Source organism: Triturus cristatus, chromosome 9 (genome assembly GCF_964204655.1).
Source record: "Triturus cristatus chromosome 9, aTriCri1.1, whole genome shotgun sequence".
Classification (NCBI taxonomy): domain Eukaryota; kingdom Metazoa; phylum Chordata; class Amphibia; order Caudata; family Salamandridae; genus Triturus; species Triturus cristatus.
Window position 1 is genome coordinate 60,284,876 of NC_140592.1, and position 23,022 is coordinate 60,307,897.

Here is a 23,022-nt window from a genome sequence, read left to right on the forward strand (position 1 = left end):
CTTTCAAAGGTGACAGTAAAATTCACCAACACTGAAGTAAGTTAATTTCAGGGGGGGGGGTGGGGGGGGGGGGGGCGTGATCGTGCAGAAGTACATACATTGCTTAGGCCCTGAAGACTCTTCCCGAAAATGGGCCAATCTAGGAGCAACCACTAACAAATATTCGCTCCCCGTTAAACCTGTACGGCACTACACTGGATCGCTTATCACCAACTTCGAAGTTCACGACCTCCACCAACAACTCTAGTGACCAAACTCTTGGTGTAAGTATGCCCTCCTAAGTAGAGACTACAGTTACTAGAACTAGCCCCATCACCTGCAATGAGCACTGCAAACACAACCTGCCGATCAAACTCCCCTCTCCACTGGAATCATTCACAAATACTATATATAATGAAAGAACGGCAGCCTTAACTCCTTTTAGTTAGAGCCAACCTGTTACCGGAGCCTCCGAAGGCTGTTCGCTAATTCCATCTTTGACACCGAGACATGGGCCAAAAGCTTCCATGGACAGATATGGGTCGGCGCCAGCTCTTTCACACCTCAACTTTGGCAACAGCCTGCCCTGGCATGCACGAGAGAGCGCAACATAACAAATCCAGAAAACTGTGGCTACACAAATACTAACCTGAGCAGGCACAACTACACACTTCTACTGTCAAGGCCCTGGTACTGGCTCCCTGTCCCTAGAGGCATCTGGTTCAAAGCTTTGCCTGTTAGGCCTTTCAGGGACATGACCCATTCTATAGGATCACCAGGTTCTAGCATCAAAGGTGGAACCTCAAACTCTGGAATACCTTACTGCGCCATCTCCCGACCCCTTCTAAAGAGCATGGCTTGGCACCAAACCATTCTTTGTTTCGATTCTACCTCTCTCTTTTGCCCAATACTTAATGCAACATGGTGCTAATCCAGGGTGCTTGTTTCCAGTCCAGGGAGGACCTGGCTTGGCAGTTAGGGCTGGACTGTACCCATGAGGCACAGGGTCAAGACTGATTTGCATATGGCTGGGTTCAAACTGGAACGGCATGGTGAGCAAAAAAACGATGGATTTAGGCCCAGATCTCTGGGGTGAATGCATGACATTGTTCTGCACCAAATCCTCCAACAAAACCCCACATTCACGGAATCATGCAAAACTAACTTGGCAGAGATGCCCAAAACACTGACTCCAGGCTTTGGAAATGATAGGAAAACGCTAGCAAATTAAAAAACACAATAGAAGTAAACCCCACTGTCAGTGTGAAGCTCCGGAGGATCTTACCAGAATCTGCTGAAGATACCGATGGCCGGAGAAAAAGTTTAGGGTCTAGCACAAACAATGTAAAATTACGAACTAGCGCCATCTACTGGTTGCTAGAAGGCATAGCAAGTAAACTAAGGCTAGTTGAATGATTTTTGTGCATTCGCGATTTAGCAAGATCTCCTTGATATTTTATTTACAGCCTGCGACAGATTAAAAATGGTTTAAGGCGCGTTAAATCCAGAAAGGTCTATAAAAGGGATGGGTAAAAAGGAACGTTATGTCTATAAATCAAATACTCGAGACAGCAACAAACACTTTAAACTTAAAAACTGGTAATGTTCTTTCTCATTAGAACACTACAGAAACTTGTACTGGTGCACAAAGATTTTGCACTATTTAGGGCAGGCTCTTGCCACAAGTTTAGTTGAATCCTCCATACTGGAATAGAACATATTTTCTCAATTTACAATTTAAGCAGTAACAAATTGTTTGAAATTTAACAATTTGTTACAGTCACCACCGCCACCCTACGATGCCCCTAGACTCACGCCCGTATCCATTACAGGCAGTCCCAAAGTGTGTTACGGTTCCAATGGTGACCCCAACTATTACTAGCCAACAGAGGAACCTTGCTGTGTATACAAAGTAAGAACCACAAAAGTGTGGTCTTGCATTTTTCTGAGTACCTTTAGCGTATCAGTTTGATAGAAACATTACATTTATAAATTCTCAGCTTTATTTGAAATCCCTTTTCTTACTCTCAACCTTATGAACGCCCTAAAAGTCAAAGGCTTTAGCCTATCAAAAAAACCCTGAGAAGGGTACTTGGGGCCCTACTTCTAGGAAGTGACGAAAGGCCTTTTATGTCTAGGAAGGGGAGTACACTCTCGCCAATTAAATGAACACAACACACATAAGCATCCCCGTCTGACACTGAATAGGAGGTATAATCCTATAAAAGTTACCCTGCTGACAAGGAAAAGCCCAGAGAGCACAGCACATCGGTGCTCCACTCCGCCAACACGTGCCTTACGCTCAGCTCACCATGGACTCCTTGCGGAGGTCGCTGTACATCCTGGCCACCTTGTCCTGGTCCATCTGGTTCAGCTTGGGGTGCACCTTCTCCTTGGCGTAGATGATGTACTTCTTCAGCACCTCCTGGGGGATCGGCTCCACGCCGTAGGTGTTGGGCAGGACCATCTCTTCCGCGCCCGCATTCACAGCCTCCTTGCTGCTGGGATGGTGCTTAATGTGGCTGCCGACCACAAACCTAGCCAGCATCTCATCCTGGGGACAGATAGAGGCACTTTAAATAGACGACACTTCAGTCAAGACCCACCTGTAAAATTCAAGGGGCGACCAGCTGCACCAGCAAATGGGTGTCTGTCGAATGTAAACCCAACATTTCGAGTCAGGGAGCTTCATTTTACAATGTATCAATTTCTAATTTTACAATATATTAATTTCTCTTTAACAATCGAAAATGTACATGCATGTCCTTGTTATGGATAAGCTGGAAGCAGTGATTAATAAAAACAAGTAAAAAAAAAAATAGAGAAACAATATTCTAGGACACTTTCCGCCTACATATATTAGTGCTCGAAATTGAATATGCTACTTACCAGTATGCATCTGTTCTTGGCATGTAGGGCTGCTGACATTCATATCTGTGCATAGATCGCCGCCTAGTGTTGGGTCCGGATGTTTGTACGTTGTTGTCCTGGAAGAGTCTTCGAAGTATCCTTGGATAGGTGACTCCTCCCCTGGACTACAGTGCGCATGGGCATCCTCTCCATCCTCAGATTGTTTTTCGCCATTGTGGCAGTGATGGAGTAGATACAGAAAGTGATGACCATGCTTGCAGTAATTCTGAGAGCTGCAGCTGCGACAGGCGCCGGGGAGGAGGGAGGGCGATATGAATGTCAGCAGCCCTACATGCCAAGAACAGATGCATACTGGTAAGTAGCATATTCAGTTCGAGGCATGTGGGCTGCTGAATTCATATCTGTGCATAGAATACACAGCAGTGCCCTCTATTGGCGGCGGCTACCCGTGCCAGCTGCAGCGGTCTGAAAAAGTGTTTTGAGAACAGCCTGTCCTACAGCTGCCTGCTGTTTTGACTGCACATCTACGCAATAGTGTTTTGTAAATGTGTGTGTAGTGGACCATGTGGCTGCTCTGCATATATCATGCAGGGGAATATTTCCTAGGAAGGCCATGGAAGCCCCCAACTTACGTGTTGAGTGGGCCCGTGGTGGAATAGTTAATGTGCGTTTTGCTTTTTGATAACAGATTTGAATACACTTAACTATCCATCTGGCTATCCCTGCTTTGGAGATGGCGTTACCTTTGTGGTGTGGGGCAAAGGCAACGAACAGTTGTTGTGTCTTCCTGAAGGGTTTAGTCCTATCGATGTAGTACATGAGGGCCCTCCGTACATCTAGTGTATGCAGTGCCCTTTCTGCAACAGTTTGTGGGTTTTGGAAGAAAACTGGCAGTTCAATAGTCTGATTCATGTGGAACTGCGATACCACTTTGGGCATGAATTTGGGGTTGGTACGTAGTACGACCCGGTTGGTGTGAACCTGTATAAATGGCTCTTGAACGGTTAGTGCCTGGAGTTCACTAACTCTTCTTAGGGAAGTGATCGCTACAAGGAAGGCCACTTTCCAGGTAAGGAATTGAATCTCGCATGAGTGTAGAGGTTCAAAGGGTGGACCCATCAGGCGTGTGAGGACCAAGTTGAGGTTCCACATTGGAGCCGGTGGGTGGCTTGGTGGAACGACTCGTTTGAGTCCTTCCAAGAATGCTTTGATGGCAGGCACTCTGAATAGAGAGAGGTGCTGCCTGGTTTGCAGGTAGGCTGATATTGCGGTCAAATGGACACGTATAGAGGTGTACGCCAGATTGCATCGATATAGGTGTAAGAGATAACAGATGATGTTTTGGATGGATGCGTCCAGCGGGTTGATGTCATTATTACCGCAATAAATGACGAACCTTTTCCATTTGGCTGCATAGCAAGCTCTGGTAGTGGGTCTTCTGGCCTCCTTGATGATGTCCATACAGTCAGGTGGCAGGTTGAGATAGCCAAACTCTAGGACTTCAGGAGCCAGATCGCCAGGTTCAGCTGTTGCGGATCTGGGTGCTGAACCTCTCCATGGTTCTGCGTCAATTGCGCGGGTTTGATCCGCAGCCTTTGATGCGGCACCACGGAAAGTTCGAGGAAGGTGGTGTACCACGGCTGGCGTGCCCACGTGGGAGCAACTAGGACGAGTGTTAGGGAGTGTTGTCGGAGTTTGCGGGCCACTAGCGGTATCAATGGCGCTGGGGGAAAAGCGTACGCAAATCTGCCGGACCAGTTCATCCATATCGCATTGCCCTGCGACTGCGGATGTGGGAATCTGGCGGCGAAGCTTTGGCATTTTGCGTTTTCGCTTGTCGCGAATAGGTCTATCTCCGGATGACCCCACTGCTGGAAGTACGGTTGGAGTACTGATGGGTGTAACTCCCACTCGTGCATCTGGTGGCTGTGTCTGCTGAGCAGGTCCGCCATCTGGTTGTCCTTGCCAGGGAGGTGTTCCGCCATGAGGAACATGTTCCTTTGAATGGCCCACTTCCACATGCTCTGAGCCAGATGAGACAACTGTGGAGAGTGTGTTCCTCCCTGTTTCTGTATGTAGTACATTGCGGTCATGTTGTCCGTCCGGATCAACACGACCTTGTTGCATAGATGTACTTTGAATGCCTTCATGGCTAGGAAGATTGCCATCAGTTCCAGAAGGTTGATGTGCAACTTCTTTTGTTGTGTTGTCCATAGTCCCTGCACTGTGTAGTGGAGTACATGAGCTCCCCATCCCTGGAGAGACGCGTCCGCTGTCAGTACTATCTGTGGTACAGGCTCTTGGAACGGTCGGCCCTTGCAAAGGTTTTGTGGATTCCACCAATGCAGAGAGTTGTATGCCCGACCGCTCACCAACACTAGGTCTTTCAACTGTCCTTGAGCCTGATTCCACGGACGTGCTAGGCACTCCTGAAGTGGGCGCATATGTAACCTCGCGTGCGGGACTATGAAGATGCAGGAGGCCATCATGCCTATCAACTGCATAAACACTCGCGCTGGGAGCGAGTGATTGGGTTTGAACTTGGAGATCAGCAGTTGTATGCTGTTGATCCTCACTAAATTTGGCTGAGCTGTGGCCGTCAGAGTGTCAGTCGCACCTAGGTACTGTTGTACGTGTGCGGGCTGGAGATGGGACTTTGGGTAATTTAGTGAGAATCCCAGACTGTGAAGAAGGTGAATGGTGCGGGACATGTGGCTTGCACATTGCTGGGCTGACTTCGCTTGAACGAGCCAGTCGTCTAGGTAGGGGTAGACGTGTATATGCTGCCTCCGTAGATGTGCTGCCACCGTAGCTAGGCACTTCGTGAAAACCCTGGGCGCTGTTGTCACGCCGAAGGGAAGGACTTTGAACTGATAGTGCTGGCCCTGAACAGTGAACCGGAGGTATTTTTTGTGTGAGGGGTGGATGGGTATGTGGAAGTACGCATCCTTGAGGTCCAGTGTGGCTAGAAAGTCTCCCTGCTTGAGAAGCGGAAGGACTTGCTGTAGAGTGAGCATGTGAAAGTGCTCTGAAAGAATGTACTGGTTCAGGGGTCTCAGGTCTAATATAGGTCTGAGCGACCCGTCCTTTTTTGGAATTAAGAAGTAGAGGGAGTAGACTCCCGCACCCTGCTCGTGGATGGGTACGACCTCTATAGCGCCTTTTAGGAGCATACTTTGCACTTCTTGCTGTAAGAGCGTTAAGTGCTCTGAGGACATAGGACGGCTTCTTGGCGGTATTGTGGGTGGAGTGGAGGTTAACTCCAGACAGTAACCGTATTTTACAATATCTTTGACCCACCTGTCCGTGGTGATGGAATTCCACGTGGACAGGAACCTTTGTAGCCTTCCCCCGACAGGTGTTATGTGGTCGGGAGGAAGGGAGAGGGCGTCACTGCTTGTTCTTGGGGGAGGACCTGGTGTTGCCGTAGCCGCGTCCTCTGCCCTTTGTGCTGGAGCCACGATATCCACCTCGGGTGTTTTTATCATAGGTGGTCTGTGTATTGCCTTTGTTATATGTTTGTTGTGACCCCTGTCCTCTACCTGCTCCCTTGTTTCCGGGGCGACGAAAGGACCCGCTCCGAAAGGACTGAGTTTGTAGGGCGCCCATGGACTTTGCAGTGTCCGTGTCCTTTTTTATCTTTGAGGGTGGTGTCAACCTCTGGCCCGAATAAATAGTCGGGGTTGACAGGCTGGTTCAGTATATTGTTTTGTACCTCAGGCTTGAATCCTGAGATCCGTAGCCAGGCATGTCGTCGCAGCATGACGCTTGTGTTTATGGCTCTGGCAGCCGTGTCTGCAGCGTCTAGTGCGCATTTGATGGAAGCGTTCGTTAGTAGCTGTCCTTCTCTGATGAGCATTTCTGCGCCTTCCTTGAACTGGTCAGGGAGATGTTGGAATATTTGCTCCAGTGTGTCATAGTGCGCTCTATCATAGCGAGCAAGGAGCGCTTGAGTGTTGGCTATGCGCCATATGTTGGCAGCTTGGGCGGCAACTCGCTTGCCAGACGTTTCTAACACCTTGGACTCTTTGTCCGGGGGAGGAGCGTCACCTGTCGTTTGCGAGTGTGCCCTCTTGCGTGCATTCGCTACGACGATGGAGTCGAGTGGTAATTGTCCTCTGATGTAAGTAGGATCCCCAGGTGCTGATCTGTATTTTTTATCAATCCTGGGGTTTATCACTCGTGCCCTGGTGGGTTCTTTGAAAATGTCCTTGGCTGGTTTGAGGACCCCCTTCAACATTGGCAGAGTCTTTACATGTCTTTCTGAGGATGCAAAGGTGTCCATTAGAAAGTCATCTTCGATGGTATCAGAGTGAAGCTGTACCCCATGGTTATTTGCAGCACGTTCAATTAGTGCGTTGAACGCCGCAGTATCCTCCGTAGGAGATGTTTTTGCCCCATAGAGTTGTTGGTCCTGTGCATCGAGAGGTGCACTGGGGTCTGCAGGGTCGCCCCAAGTTTGATCAGGGTCCTGCTGGTCATCCGGGTCCGTGTCTACATGGTAGGGGACTTGGTCATCCATGTAGTCCTCCAATGCATCCGTATCGGAGCGCGTGGGGGAGAACCGGTGTGGATCCTGGTAGGATGAATGGAAGGGCTCATAAAGGAGAGGTTCCGATTCTGCAGGCAACTTCCTTTTTAGTGGGATCCTAAAAGGGTCCAACGGCGGCTCCGAAGTTATCCTTCGGTCATGGAGAATCATCCTGCCAGTGTCGGCGTCGATGATACGTGCCGGAGACGTCTCAGCAGGTGTGACCGTAGGTTGGGCGACCCGTGTCCTGAGTTGGAACATTTTTGGGATTGTCGACGGAGGCAAGCCGAATGTAATGTTGGCCGGCACCGAAGAGGCCGCTGGAGCTCCGATCGAACCGGAACCCGAGGTGTCCTGGAGGACAGCTGCGGTTTTGCTGCCTTGCGTCGCACCAGGTCGTACTTGGGGCGTCTTCGAGGCCTTGGCACCGGCCAGGCTGGTAGAGGCCGTGGATTTTTTCGGCGCCGGCGGTTCATCGAGTCGAGGTGCAGAGATCACCGTCGAAGTCTTCGATACCTGAGGCTTAGGTGTCGTCGAGGGAGCGATGCGAGACACAGCAGGCGGTACGGCCCTTGGTGTCGTTGGTGCCGGTAGCCGAGCAGGTTTGTCGGTGCCGATGCCTTTTTTCCGTTTGTTGACTCCAACGTCGCCCGCTTCAAGTTCGGCACCGAAGTCCCTCTTGGTGCGGTCGGTGCCGACGCGGTGCGCTGGCGTCGAAGGCCTCGATCCGACCAGCGCCACTTTCAGTTTCGGTTTCGGTGGAACCGGAGCAGCTTTCGGTTTCGGTTTTGTGGTAGGGAAACCAGCCTGTTTATGTAGTAATGGCTGCCGCTGAACGTCCGAGGCCGGGCCCGAGGGCGGGGCCGAAGAACTGCGGGATAGGTCTCGGGTAAGGCCCGAAGGCGATCCCTCGACCGGAGCCATAGGCTGTGGCACTGTTGATTCAACGGTTTGAACAGGTAGGCCTTGTTCATCATTGGAGCTACTCTCTTCGGCCCCTAAGGCCTCCTCGTCGTCTCCTACCTCGGTGTCGTCTTCACCTCTGTGGAAGAGTGACTCGTCTACCTCGTCCGATCCGGGTTCGTGTTCGGAAACGGGACTGGAGGGCAAGACTTCTAATTCCTCGACGTCTTCGGCCTCGTCGAAGATGTCTGTTGGGGCCGGTGCCGCGTGCTGCGCCTCGAGTCTCGCCGCTCGTCGATTCCGCAGTGTCTTCTTGGAACGGAACCGGGCACAGGCCATGCATGTCGATTCGTCGTGGTCCGGCGAAAGGCATTTGTTGCACACCGGATGGACGTCGATGTGTGGGTACTTCGCATTGCATACCGGACACCTTTTGAATGGCGTCCTCGATTCCATCGGAGTGGTCGATGGACAGGTAAATGCGAAAAAAGTCGGTGCTGAAAGTTAGTAAACTAACAGGATTGTATCGAAACCCGATCGATAAACAGTACCGACGCAAACTAAAGGCCTTTTGGCCTCGAAAAAATATTTTCCTAACTTGAGCTAAGATAGCACATCCGAACCCAATGGCGGAAAAAAACAATCTGAGGATGGAGAGGATGCCCATGCGCACTGTAGTCCAGGGGAGGAGTCACCTATCCAAGGATACTTCGAAGACTCTTCCAGGACAACAACGTGCAAACATCCGGACCCAACACTAGGCGGCGATCTATGCACAGATATGAATTCAGCAGCCCACATGCCTCGAACATATGTAAAACCATAGTATCGAACATTGATAAAATCATTTTGCAAATAAAAACACATACACATCATGGTCAGCCAGCACTACAAGCAACATGTTGCAAATAGTGCATTTCTCCAATGATTGCAGATGTGTGGTACAACTAACGATGTATGTGCAAACTATAATCCTAGTACAATCCAATTAAAGCTCATGTTACACACGTCATCAAATATTGCATGTATAGCCTTGATTGGGATCTAAGCTTCACTATAACCAGCAGGTTAATTGATCACAAACAACAGGTCAAGGGACACTGAAACCCATGCCCCTCGTAGCCAACCCCAGCTTAAGAGTTTGCTGTACACGGGACATTCACAATCATGACTTTTTGAATGGTTAAGGCCTAATGACCAACCGCTCAGGAAGACGAACCCCTCAATAATAGGGGGGAAAAAATCATTTGTTTTCCTATACTTACTCCTCCTACCCGTGAGAAATATCTACATAACTCAGTCTTCTGTAAGAACAGTGATCACAAATGTAAACGTGATGGATAAACCTACTCAAACAACAAAGGGGCGCAAGACTTGCGGTCACACAAACGTGCTCTATGCTTTCTACCACCTCATACCTGCACAGGGTCCACGGTGTCTCGCACTACGCACAGAATGTCGAATCGGGAGACAATGGGCTCTGTGAGGTCAACGTTTTCTGAGAAGGTAAGGGATGGGTCATAGCGTCCACCTAGAAAGGAAAAAGATTTAGAAAAATCAATTCTGTTTTTATTTAGGGTGTTAGCCCAAAATTTGAGATTATGCCTCAAGAGGCACACTACACGATTTTTGGGAGGAAGTTAGAGGTCAGACTTTGAGACCTGGAATACAATTATAAAACAAGCATTGGTAAATTCGTTTTTTTTTATGCTTTGAATGCCATTTACTTTATCGCTGTACTGTTACAAGAGCGGTACAAAAGGGGGTGGTGATGGACGGAGCATCAGAACCAATCAAACACTCACACCCAGTCAACAGATCTGGGTTTGATCCATCACCGTTCTTTAGCCCACTCTGCCACCCCAGTTCAGACATGGCCATATGCAAATCAGTCTGACCCTGTGCCTCATGGGAACAGTCCAGCCCGAACTGCCAAGCCATGTCTTCCCTGGACCGGAAACAAGCTTCCTAGGACCGGTTTCTGGCATTTCAGCCGTCTTCAGCCAGGCTTGCCTGAATCCGGTGGCAAAGTGAGCAAGGGACTCACGTCTGAGCATACCCTGCCAACTTATGGCGAACAAAGCGGTACAAAAGGGGGTGGTGATGGACGGAGCATCAGAACCAATCAAACACTCACACCCAGTCAACAGATCTGGGTTTGATCCATCACCGTTCTTTAGCCCACTCTGCCACCCCAGTTCAGACATGGCCATATGCAAATCAGTCTGACCCTGTGCCTCATGGGAACAGTCCAGCCCGAACTGCCAAGCCATGTCTTCCCTGGACCGGAAACAAGCTTCCTAGGACCGGTTTCTGGCATTTCAGCCGTCTTCAGCCAGGCTTGCCTGAATCCGGTGGCAAAGTGAGCAAGGGACTCACGTCTGAGCATACCCTGCCAACTTATGGCGAACAAAGCGGTACAAAAGGGGGTGGTGATGGACGGAGCATCAGAACCAATCAAACACTCACACCCAGTCAACAGATCTGGGTTTGATCCATCACCGTTCTTTAGCCCACTCTGCCACCCCAGTTCAGACATGGCCATATGCAAATCAGTCTGACCCTGTGCCTCATGGGAACAGTCCAGCCCGAACTGCCAAGCCATGTCTTCCCTGGACCGGAAACAAGCTTCCTAGGACCGGTTTCTGGCATTTCAGCCGTCTTCAGCCAGGCTTGCCTGAATCCGGTGGCAAAGTGAGCAAGGGACTCACGTCTGAGCATACCCTGCCAACTTATGGCGAACAAAGCGGTACAAAAGGGGGTGGTGATGGACGGAGCATCAGAACCAATCAAACACTCACACCCAGTCAACAGATCTGGGTTTGATCCATCACCGTTCTTTAGCCCACTCTGCCACCCCAGTTCAGACATGGCCATATGCAAATCAGTCTGACCCTGTGCCTCATGGGAACAGTCCAGCCCGAACTGCCAAGCCATGTCTTCCCTGGACCGGAAACAAGCTTCCTAGGACCGGTTTCTGGCATTTAAGCCGTCTTCAGCCAGGCTTGCCTGAATCCGGTGGCAAAGTGAGCAAGGGACTCACGTCTGAGCATACCCTGCCAACTTATGGCGAACAAAGCGGTACAAAAGGGGGTGGTGATGGACGGAGCATCAGAACCAATCAAACACTCACACCCAGTCAACAGATCTGGGTTTGATCCATCACCGTTCTTTAGCCCACTCTGCCACCCCAGTTCAGACATGGCCATATGCAAATCAGTCTGACCCTGTGCCTCATGGGAACAGTCCAGCCCGAACTGCCAAGCCATGTCTTCCCTGGACCGGAAACAAGCTTCCTAGGACCGGTTTCTGGCATTTCAGCCGTCTTCAGCCAGGCTTGCCTGAATCCGGTGGCAAAGTGAGCAAGGGACTCACGTCTGAGCATACCATACCTTGGCAGGGTATGCTCAGACGTGAGTCCCTTGCTCACTTTGCCACTGGATTCAAGCAAGCCTGGCTGAAGACGGCTGAAATGCCAGAAACCGGTCCTAGGAAGCTTGTTTCCGGTCCAGGGAAGGCATAGCTTGGCAGTTCGGGCTGGACTGTTCCCATGAGGCACAGGGTCAGACTGATTTGCATATGGCCATGTCTGAACTGGGGTGGCAGAGTGGGCTAAAGAACGGTGATGGATCAAACCCAGATCTGTTGACTGGGTGTGAGTGTTTGATTGGTTCTGATGCTCCGTCCATCACCACCCCCTTTTGTACCGCTTTGTTCGCCATAAGTTGGCAGGGTATGCTCAGACGTGAGTCCCTTGCTCACTTTGCCACTGGATTCAAGCAAGCCTGGCTGAAGACGGCTGAAATGCCAGAAACCGGTCCTAGGAAGCTTGTTTCCGGTCCAGGGAAGGCATAGCTTGGCAGTTCGGGCTGGACTGTTCCCATGAGGCACAGGGTCAGACTGATTTGCATATGGCCATGTCTGAACTGGGGTGGCAGAGTGGGCTAAAGAACGGTGATGGATCAAACCCAGATCTGTTGACTGGGTGTGAGTGTTTGATTGGTTCTGATGCTCCGTCCATCACCACCCCCTTTTGTACCGCTTTGTTCGCCATAAGTTGGCAGGGTATGCTCAGACGTGAGTCCCTTGCTCACTTTGCCACTGGATTCAAGCAAGCCTGGCTGAAGACGGCTGAAATGCCAGAAACCGGTCCTAGGAAGCTTGTTTCCGGTCCAGGGAAGGCATAGCTTGGCAGTTCGGGCTGGACTGTTCCCATGAGGCACAGGGTCAGACTGATTTGCATATGGCCATGTCTGAACTGGGGTGGCAGAGTGGGCTAAAGAACGGTGATGGATCAAACCCAGATCTGTTGACTGGGTGTGAGTGTTTGATTGGTTCTGATGCTCCGTCCATCACCACCCCCTTTTGTACCGCTTTGTTCGCCATAAGTTGGCAGGGTATGCTCAGACGTGAGTCCCTTGCTCACTTTGCCACTGGATTCAAGCAAGCCTGGCTGAAGACGGCTGAAATGCCAGAAAACGGTCCTAGGAAGCTTGTTTCCGGTCCAGGGAAGGCATAGCTTGGCAGTTCGGGCTGGACTGTTCCCATGAGGCACAGGGTCAGACTGATTTGCATATGGCCATGTCTGAACTGGGGTGGCAGAGTGGGCTAAAGAACGGTGATGGATCAAACCCAGATCTGTTGACTGGGTGTGAGTGTTTGATTGGTTCTGATGCTCCGTCCATCACCACCCCCTTTTGTACCGCTTTGTTCGCCATAAGTTGGCAGGGTATGCTCAGACGTGAGTCCCTTGCTCACTTTGCCACTGGATTCAAGCAAGCCTGGCTGAAGACGGCTGAAATGCCAGAAACCGGTCCTAGGAAGCTTGTTTCCGGTCCAGGGAAGGCATAGCTTGGCAGTTCGGGCTGGACTGTTCCCATGAGGCACAGGGTCAGACTGATTTGCATATGGCCATGTCTGAACTGGGGTGGCAGAGTGGGCTAAAGAACGGTGATGGATCAAACCCAGATCTGTTGACTGGGTGTGAGTGTTTGATTGGTTCTGATGCTCCGTCCATCACCACCCCCTTTTGTACCGTACTGTTACAAGAGGGCACATACACACCAATCTTGAAGTGGTTACAAAAAGAAAATTAACGTAAAAGTGTGCAAAAGCATATTTAAAAAAAGAAAAGAGCGTCTCTGAAGAATCTGGCTGAAGCCATGCCTTAAAGAGAAAAAAGAAACTTTTTAAAAGTCTGCCACTGAGGGGTGGGGAAACAACAGAGGAGTGCTTTGAGACTACGGGAGGAGCTGGAGGCAGAAGAGGAAATTAGAAATAAATAAAATAAGCCAAGCAATGTTTGGCCAGTAACAGACTAGCTGGGGCAGGAAAAGGAGGGGGCAACACGGAGCCCATGGCTGTACTGGCGCAAGTACCACACAATATAGAGAGAACTAGGAAAACATATGCACTCTGAAAATAAGCAGCGGGAGGATACAAGTCATCCAGTCAAAAAAGAAGGTAACAAAGCAAAGCTCCATCAGAGAGAAAAACACAAAAGGAAGAGAAGCAATTAAATAAGAAGTAAACAAAAGTGTGTGACAAGAAAGCTGACTAATGTAAGCAGCAGACTGTCTCCAAGCCAGATTTTGGTATAATCAACAACGCGTCTTTTAAAAACTGACAGCTAAAAGCTGTCGGTACGCAAGCCCTGAAAGAGAGGGATCCCGGCCAAGTGCTTTTAAGCTGCAAACCTCTCTGCAGCAGCACCAATAGACAAGCGTGATGCGCATCATGCAAATATGCTAAATCAGTTAGAAGTCACACTCCACTCTAATCACTCATTATGCTCATTTAAAAAAGAAAACCTTTACAGTGAGGTTAGAGCGGTAGAGCTCAGCTAATTGCAGAAGCCCATATTCGAGCGAGCTTTCTTGCCAAGGGTAATGAATACTCCGCCATGCTCGTTCCGTGCATCCGTGGAACACCAGCACCTCCTGCTCTTACCGATAGGGTTGGAAGCTGCAATGATGGTACAGCGCGCTTGCAGCGATGTGACTATGCCGGCCTTCGAGATGGAGATGCTCTGCTGTTCCATGGCTTCATGGATGCTGGTCCTGTCTTGATCGTTCATCTGCAAGACATCACATGGGAAGAAGATGAGGAGCAAGGCAGAGGGAAGGAAAGCAAGCACATCACTGGGACAGGCTTTTTAGGCGCCTTTATCCTTATGCATAAGCCTGGTCCTTCTGGGCATTCATGACGAAATGCGACAACTATTAGTTTAACAAATACGAGGCTTACCTTGTCAAACTCATCGATCAGGCAAACCCCTCGATCGGCCAGCACCAAAGCTCCCGCCTCCAGAGTCCACTCCTTACTGACCGGGTGCCTCTGGACATAAGCTGTCAGACCGACGGCTGAGGCGCCCTGGCCGGTGGTGAAGACTGCGCGGCTGGACACCTTCTCCACGTATTTCAAGAACTGGGACTTGGCCGTGCCAGGATCTCCACAGAGGAGAACATTGAGGTCACCACGGACCTTGTGCTTGCCACCTGTAGGGAGCAAGAAACTGTCAGGGGGGTTGGCACATGGAAGGCTGAACAGTTATTGTTGGTCTGGGGGGACAGTGACAAGACTGTAAACTTCAGTCCTGTAATTTAGCGGACCATTGGTTTAAAGTAGTAAATAGTTGACAAAATTACGCTGCAGCTTGAAGAGGAAGAGCTCTCATTTACATTCTTAGGATGTGGGAAACAGTAACAAATCATTCCTAGTGGGCACCAGTGAGCAAAACCTGGTTTTAGAATTTGCCCCCCAACTTTACACCACAGTTTCATTGCTTCCACAAAAAGGCAATCGGTTGCTTTTACTTGCAGCCCTCCCCCTCCCTCTCCCAGGGTAAGAAGATAAACTAGGAAACAACAGACTTATCCCTGCAACCCGTATCCTTCCCTGCGTCTCATGACTCTTGCTTCGAACTTTAAATCATACTCATTTTGAGTGCCCCCCACTTGGGACACTCATTTTCACCTGTTCCTTGTACCCAGTGGCTTCATAAATGTCAAATCTGTGGTAGAGGAGCTGAGTATATGGGAATGTGAGATTAACCCCAAAAAATCCACAGCCATAATCACCTGGATTTTTCGCTTCTCCTCCAAACAAGGCCAATGACAGTCCTCGCTTGATGTCTTCATGGCCATAAATAGATGGAGCAATGCTGGCAAAAATCTGTACGACAAGACAGCCACAGTATTAGCACACTCGATAACTTTCATACAATTCAAGAGCTACTATATATCCAAGATACATACTTGAAAGGCAAGCTGTCCCTTGCTTTCAATCACAATACAATAAGGGTTCACGCCGAAGTACAAATTATTTCGCGTATTTTTGTTTCATAGATCTACAGCCATGGTTGACTGCCAAAAAAATGTAGATAGTGCGGTCTATCCAAGGTCTTTAATCTTGGTAGCATTTTATTTAGCACTTCACCATGACATTCAAATTGTCGATTCCGTTCCCATTATACAAAGTTTCTCAAAAATATACCACCACCCTCTACTTGAGTATATTAACCCCTTCGATGCTGCGCAGATTCCGCCGCTGTGCTGACGGAATCTTGCGCGGGCGTGGTCATGACGGAATGGTTCCGTCATGAGCACAGCTCAACCGTGGGTCATGACGGAACCATTCCGTCATGAGCACCGAAGGGGTTAAGACAAGCTGGCCCTTTTATTGTGGTCATCAGCAAGTCCTAAGATTTGGTCTCTAAAGCCACCCACAGAGTAATTTTGAGCGTACTCACTCGTTCCCCGATCCTCTCGTCCTTGGAGAGCGATACAATGTTCTTCACATCCTCATCAGTCAGCTCCCCAACGGCCAGTTTGTCATCCCTCTTGGTGATGTGGTTTGCCATGATAACAGTGGCAAACACCGGGAAACCGTTCGCAGTATTAAGGGAGCCATCATAATTATTGTGGTAGATTCCAGTCAGTTCCTTAAAAAGGAAACAAGGAGACGTGATGTAGTGGACGCGGACCGTTGTTGGCAATGTCTAGGTTCAAAGTATCTTAGTACATACATTTTCAGTGCCTGGTCAAAAGGTATGACATTCACATGCAAGACCACAGCCGCATCACCATACTATGTGCACTTACATTTTGTGGGAAACCACCAACCTAGCCTTCAACACACTCCTTTTCCAGTACTTGCAACACTTGTGGTACCCGGCTTTTCAAAAAGGCCAGTCACTGTCCAGTGAAAGGCAGCATCGGGGTCAATTCTATGACATATTTAAAGCCAGTCGTTCAGGAGTGCCTATATACATGCATACTATACTGCCAGATACTATGCATGCATCCATCTAAAGAGCAAGCAGAAACAATAAGCCGACTGGGTAGTGATCAAAACCTGAATATTCTCTTAGAACTAGCCTTCGCTGGCGGACAGCTCACTTACTATTTCATCTCCTGGTTTGCAGCTGTCCACCAAATCAGAAAGCAGAATGGCATCCTTGGAGCGGGGCAGCCGTCCAGCGGCCACCTTACCAGGGCTCTCCTGGATGGTAATGCGCTGGTAGTTCTGGTACACAGTCTAAAGAAAGGGACAATCAAGTTGTTAGTCATTAATAAAACAGCAAGCGCTTTATAACAAGTGCACATAAACAGAATGTGATGAAAATAGAGCAAGGTTTAAAGTCTGCTTACACTTTCAATAGCTTGAATACACTGTTTTAAAGGAACACGCAATAAAGAAATCACCTTTTTAACATGAAACGTAGTTGCTTAGTTAGGATGGGCAATGACAAAGCGTCTCCTCTAGTTCTTAATATTTAAATACCAGCGACAATAAGCATGCTTGAGTCACTCCTGCGGTTTTCCTTCGTCGTAGATCTGTTCTTAAAGTCCAGCCTTTCACCACACCAACCATGCGAGTGTTACTTTAGTGTTTAATCTGGAGTTTAAGGCCCAGAAGCAGTGAGAGCAGCGAGGGGATTGTTCTGAGCGGGCTGGAAAGATGCTCCACTCAGACCAGGTAATCTGCGGTGGTTTCTCAAAGCCGGGCTAGAAAAGCCTAAGTCCGCATATGTGTTTTGGTCGGCCCTCGACGGCCGGTCAAACACACATGCGCACTTACGGGGTGCACATAGCACTCCTCCCCATGCCCCGCCCTGTCCCTCCCTGCGCAAGCTGGCTCGGAGCCAGCAAATGAAAAATAAAACAATGACAGTTTTATTTTTCATTTGCCGACCCTGAGCCAGGAGTGGGGTGACGCTCCTCCGCCACTGCGGAAGAGCCGCCAACAGAATTGGAAGAAGCAGGTGAAACAAGTAATCTTACGGCAGGTGCATGAGAGGATAGTACTGGTGGGTGGGGTGAACCTGATACTGGGAAAGGGAAAGCCTAGAGTTGTTGATGTAAAAAGACCATATGTGAAGGGCGGGAAAAAGGTTGACAAATTTATATATTTGCACTTTCTAGGAAAACGGTTAAAGTGAGCAGCGAGGAGAGGGTAGACAAATAATAGTGAGGTACATAACTAGCAACGGCAGAAATCCAGATGGTCTTCAATCTACTAAATAACGTCACAAATTGATTCCAGAACTCTGTATCCGAGACGGAGGAGACAGTATCAGCAAGCATTACTCAGCGCTTGCAAGAGTGGGGGTGGGGTGACCGAAGCGGAAAACGGAGGCGATGCAATTGAGTTTAAAGAACACTAACATTTAGCTGCTTGCAGGCCCAGCACCGAACATGCAGACAAAATAAAATAGCATGTTTATAACATTTTATACCAGTCGACAACTCAGCAACTGCTTTTCTTGTTCACTGCAAGCTGGTGTAAAAAAACAAGGTGAAAATCCACTATTACAGTCACTAGAGACAAAGTGGAAAAGTATCAAACGGGCAGGATCATTTAAGATGATAAAACAGACCCAGCCGGTTTTTACTTCAGAAATGCTTGCATCTAGAAAGACACCCAATGGGAAAGGGTGGAGTCATTTACTCAAACTTAAGATAGGAATGGGTCAGTATTATAATATGAAGGATTACCAACGCCTGAAAGTGCTATTTGAAGTGGTTTAAGTAGTTCTGACCCAAACAATGGTGGTTGGCTTGAAGTCGAGACCATAGCTTACTGTAACACAGGATCCCCACTACACCAAACTATGAAAGTAAAAACCTAAAAACAAAGCTGGGTTACTTTTTTCCCCTGTCAGAGGACATGACCTACTAGTTCTTGCAGAACTCTGACTCTTGGAGGAGGAGAAAGTTGAGTCGCATACGGCTGATCCAGATTGCTGTGCAGTGAGCAAAACAACCTTACTACGGGAATGCAGCTTATTTTGCCTGCAGCTGAGATTCATTCAAGCATTCCCCTCATCACATCTTTTTTCTCAGTATGATGGATTATTAAAAATGTTGTGCAACAGGGTTTGCACGAAATAAAAAAATATTTAACGAATACAGATTGTAAATAACGGGTGGGATAATTAACAAGTCCGATTTAAAAGTCGCAGTAAAATTTGGCAAATCAGCCTTCATTTGTTTTGATATGAGAATTAGTGGTCAACTGAGTCAAGTAAAGTTTTATCACGATGTACATCTAATCGAGTAGGCTTCATTTTTGGTAGGTGTTACAATTAAAAAGCCTCGATCACAGGGGTTTGAGTCGGAATCAATCTTTCACCTGCCCCGGAAGTCTTCCTGCGACATCTGCACACAATTTATTTTTAAAAAAGCACACTATATGAAGAAGGAGTAGATGCAATTGATGTGCGCCTCTTAATAATATCAATACTCATGTTGCTTCTTAATTACATCACAAAATGTGTGGGGGGGGGGTCAAGGAGCCCTTGTAGGTCCAGCATACATGCTCCCAAGGTTTCAGTTACTTTCCTACTGATTTAATACCTACCCTCCTTTACCTATCCCAGGATCTGCATACCTTTAGTTGAAAAGCCTCTCAATTACAACAGGCATTGCAAAATAAATACAAATCCTGGGAACAGCCTTACCTCCTCCATGTTGATTTCAAACGGTCCTAGAGACTGACACTCCGGACAGGAGCCTGGCTTCACCTCCTGATTTTGAGACTGGAAGAAGGGCCCCAAAATGAAGTTACATTTGATACAGTTGTACTTCACCATGCTGAGCTGAGGCAAGACCCCTGTACAGCTAGTGATGACCCCACTAGTCCGGATCAGCTGGTTCAGGTGAAGCTGCCTGTGGACAACAGACAGTAACAACAGTAAGCTCAAGGTAAGACTTGGACAAACATCTTTTTTTTATAAACATAATAGCACACGGTAAGCACTCCGATTACTCGACAACTGGGTCATGACCAAAACCTATGTAACTTCTTAACTTACCTCAATGATCGCAGCTCCTCCACAAGAGGTAAGTGAGATATGCGCACGTGAATCTCCCGCGCAATGCGGTCGTACTTGGGGAACTTGGCAAGGACCACTTCCTTAGCTGCTTCATCAAAGATTTTCAGCATCTCCGCAGGAGCTTCGGGCAGAAAGTAAGCCAAGACGTGCTCACGGGCAGCCAAGTCTTCGTAGTTCACCACCAGGCTTTCCTTATTTTCTAGGGGGAGCCAAGACTGCACTTTTAGTGTTGATAACGGCATGCGTGGTCGACAAACAGTACAATGGTGGATCCCATATGAGACATTCCTTACAAACCCAGATTACGAATTCTTAACTACAAGCATCAGGCGACGAACACTCACACGACACAGCTACCGAGTCCAGAGTTTTAGAGCTACCAAAGGCGTACCTTTGCACATGTCGTTGATCTTCTCCTTGAACACATTGTGCCCATGTTCGTCAACATGGGTTCTCAGGAAGTTCTTGAAGCGGTGGTAGATTTCCAGTCTTGTTGCTGCCATGACTACCCACTCCCGCACAGAGTGGCCCTTCATGTCCTCCAGGTTCTCGATGCTCTCGATCATCTCCTCATCCTCCTCCTCCGCAGTTCCCTCTGCAGCTCTTTCAGCCATCCTTCTCTTGCGTGCTGGTCGGTCTTCATCCTCGTCTTCACTGTCTGCAGAATTAAATGAAACAATAAAAGGCTTAGAGTTTCATAAAAATCTAATGTAACCAACAGGGACCTTCCTGTGTCCAGGTAGAAGGCATTCACTACATTACAATGCATTCACAGCTACGGTAGCCTATATACACTTCTACAAGTGATCACCTGAGGTTCAAGCAAATATAGTTACAACGAAGTATAACATAAGGGAAGGAAAGGCAAAGACCAAAATAGAGAAACTAAAAGATGCGGTTTCTTTGTGTTCACAGATGCGATTTTCAAGGGGAAGAACAACTTGAACACGATATCATATACTTTGTTCTAACCGTTTTCCTCTAGTCTTTACACAGAATAAAATTACTACAGTGCTCCCAGATGTAGAACTAGTTCATGAGCTCAGGTGAGGTGAGAGGCTGCTCCAGCAGTCACAATTTGGCTGATTTACCCAATGCCCTTGACCCAAGGTCCCCCTGCCGGCTTATCTTTACTGACAAAAAAGTGCAGTAAAACATCCAGGTGTGCGCATTCACTTTTAGGGGACTTCGGACCACAAGACACTGAAGGCAGATCCAGGAAACAGCCCAACAAAGGAGTCACTGTGCCACAAGATAACAATGAGTATGTGAAAAATCATTGTTCTGTGGGGTAGATAATGTTGTGCAGAGGCAGCACAAGTCTTACATCTAGGCTCTCTGCTATCATAGTGCCAGCTCTCTGGTCATAAGTATTTGGATCTACAAATCGGCCACTTTGCAGTTGCCCCAGAAATCGCAATGCAATGCCAGAAACATTCATGCACAAACTGTCTGCCTTGCATGCCATAACATTTATAAAAAAAAAAATAATCGACTAGTCATTTGTCACAAGGCTTAAAAGAAAAGCAAGTCTGTCCCAGCGCGCTCTTCTACTCAATCTAGGGTACTGGAAGTGCAGACTGGGCCACCCTAGTAGGCAAGATGAGTGCTGGGGCCTGCTCTTCAGCATGTTTGGGAGGTGCTCTTGACCAAGCCACAAATATTAGAACAATCAGTGCTAACTTCATTCCCCTCCAACGGCCTCGTCTTGCAATGGGTCCACAGATAAATATGTATCACGATGAAGCATGGAAGGTCTGAATTCACTGTAGAAGTGGGTAGCGCTCTGCTTCTCTGGGCTCGCAGGAAATATCACTGTACACATGACCATAATTTCAATTATTACTGCCTCCGACCAAGGTCAAATTACCACAACACAGACTGCTGAATGACCAAGACATCCCGGAGAAGAGCAATCAAACAAGGGTCCTTCTCTTGCTCGTTTACTTTCTTCCATTCATTCTGTCCCCACCCAACAATCTACCATTATGCAGCCACATGACCAACAAACCAAGCTAAAACAATTAAACATATTTAACTAACTCGGTTTATGAATGCGACTACCCACAACTAGGAACAAAGACCTACATGCAACAAAAAACCTATTCATGCAGACAATTAGATATGGAAAACGTTGGCTGCAAGGAAAATTTGGAAAAGGGAGTTATTTAATTAGACAGGATTTACGCTGCATTCAATGTATTTGCAAAGCAGGTTTCCACCGTTTATAAGGTATCTTTGCAATCTGGGTCCTTGAACAGTACTAGCATTCGCGATGATCAGAGTCGGAGTGGTGTGCTGATATTCTATTTGGATGCATTTCACACTAAAAACAAGTTGTATTGGATAGCAGGCCAATGTACTGTTTAGGAACAAATTATAGTGGATAGCGTCAAGCAAGACCATGACTACATTTGTGTGAACAGGAGTGCATGGATGAGTCAACCTTGCCATCTGTTTTCGTTTCTTAATGTGCATAGTGGTCTACTGCTTGTCTTGGACAGCTCTTAGGTGTACAGTAATGCCGGCAAACTGTGTGATTAATGTAATGTTATTTAAACAAGGGTGTGTTATGTTTAATGTTTTATGGATGCAGAGATTGGTGGGAGAATATCAATACAGTGCTGTGGTAGTCAAGGTTTATTCAACTATGAACTGGAAGAAACAGGAGCACCATGGTGCAACAGCATGTAGGGAAGACCAGAGATTCCTGGAATGTTGCTGATATACTGTGGATATAGCCCATAGTCAGAACGAAGCACGTTTCCTTACCTAACGACAATGTACTCAACCATCTAAGTGGCATGCTTTCTCAGCGTCCCTGCTCTTTGCCCTGAATAAACTAAATTTATATCCAGGGTAGGTTCCTAAACATTAACTCTGTAGGAAACATCTAGAACTTGTGGCTCCAACTGAGGGCGTTTTTCTGAAATGCAACCCTTTGCTGGTGTGCAAAAACCCAAAAGTGGGGGACCCCATGCATAAGTTAAAATTACCTAGTAGTAGAGGGGAAAAACTTGTAATTGTCTCTCTAAGGTAAGGATAAATGAAATGTTGAACTTGAGGGGTAGGCATTATCCTCTATATCGATGTTCCGACTGACATGTTTCAGTCGCTTGTAAAAAGGTTACACACTTGGTTTAAGAACTTCTTCAGGACAGTGGGCCCCAATTCTTTTCACTACCCATTCCTTATCAATGTAGGTTCATGTATAGTGTATTGTAAAAGAGGATGTTGAAGAAAACCAGTATTGTTTGCCTGCTTCTGTCACTATTGTACAGGAAACAACACTAATACATGGACTCGTTAACACACAGGTCTGTAATCAAATACACACTTATAACACGGAATCCGGAAATTATCCAACTGAATGGTGCTCCTTTATGAGCAATAAAAAAGG

The 23,022-nt window shown here is 47.9% G+C and overlaps 1 protein-coding gene across 1 annotated transcript in view; it reads right to left on the minus strand.

Moving 5' to 3' along the window:
* Nucleotides 1-23,022, minus strand: part of MCM2 (minichromosome maintenance complex component 2) — a 37,848-nt gene that overhangs the window by 9,674 nt on the left and 5,152 nt on the right. Inside the window, exons 4-13 of the mRNA XM_085624407.1 lie at nt 20,014-20,280; nt 19,602-19,821; nt 19,248-19,455; nt 16,688-16,822; nt 16,035-16,226; nt 15,364-15,457; nt 14,531-14,781; nt 14,234-14,360; nt 9,703-9,815; nt 2,291-2,533 (exon numbers count right to left, since the gene is read on the minus strand). Coding sequence (XP_085480533.1) covers nt 2,291-2,533; nt 9,703-9,815; nt 14,234-14,360; nt 14,531-14,781; nt 15,364-15,457; nt 16,035-16,226; nt 16,688-16,822; nt 19,248-19,455; nt 19,602-19,821; nt 20,014-20,280 — 1,850 coding nt within the window. The remainder of the gene's footprint in view (nt 1-2,290; nt 2,534-9,702; nt 9,816-14,233; nt 14,361-14,530; nt 14,782-15,363; nt 15,458-16,034; nt 16,227-16,687; nt 16,823-19,247; nt 19,456-19,601; nt 19,822-20,013; nt 20,281-23,022) is intronic.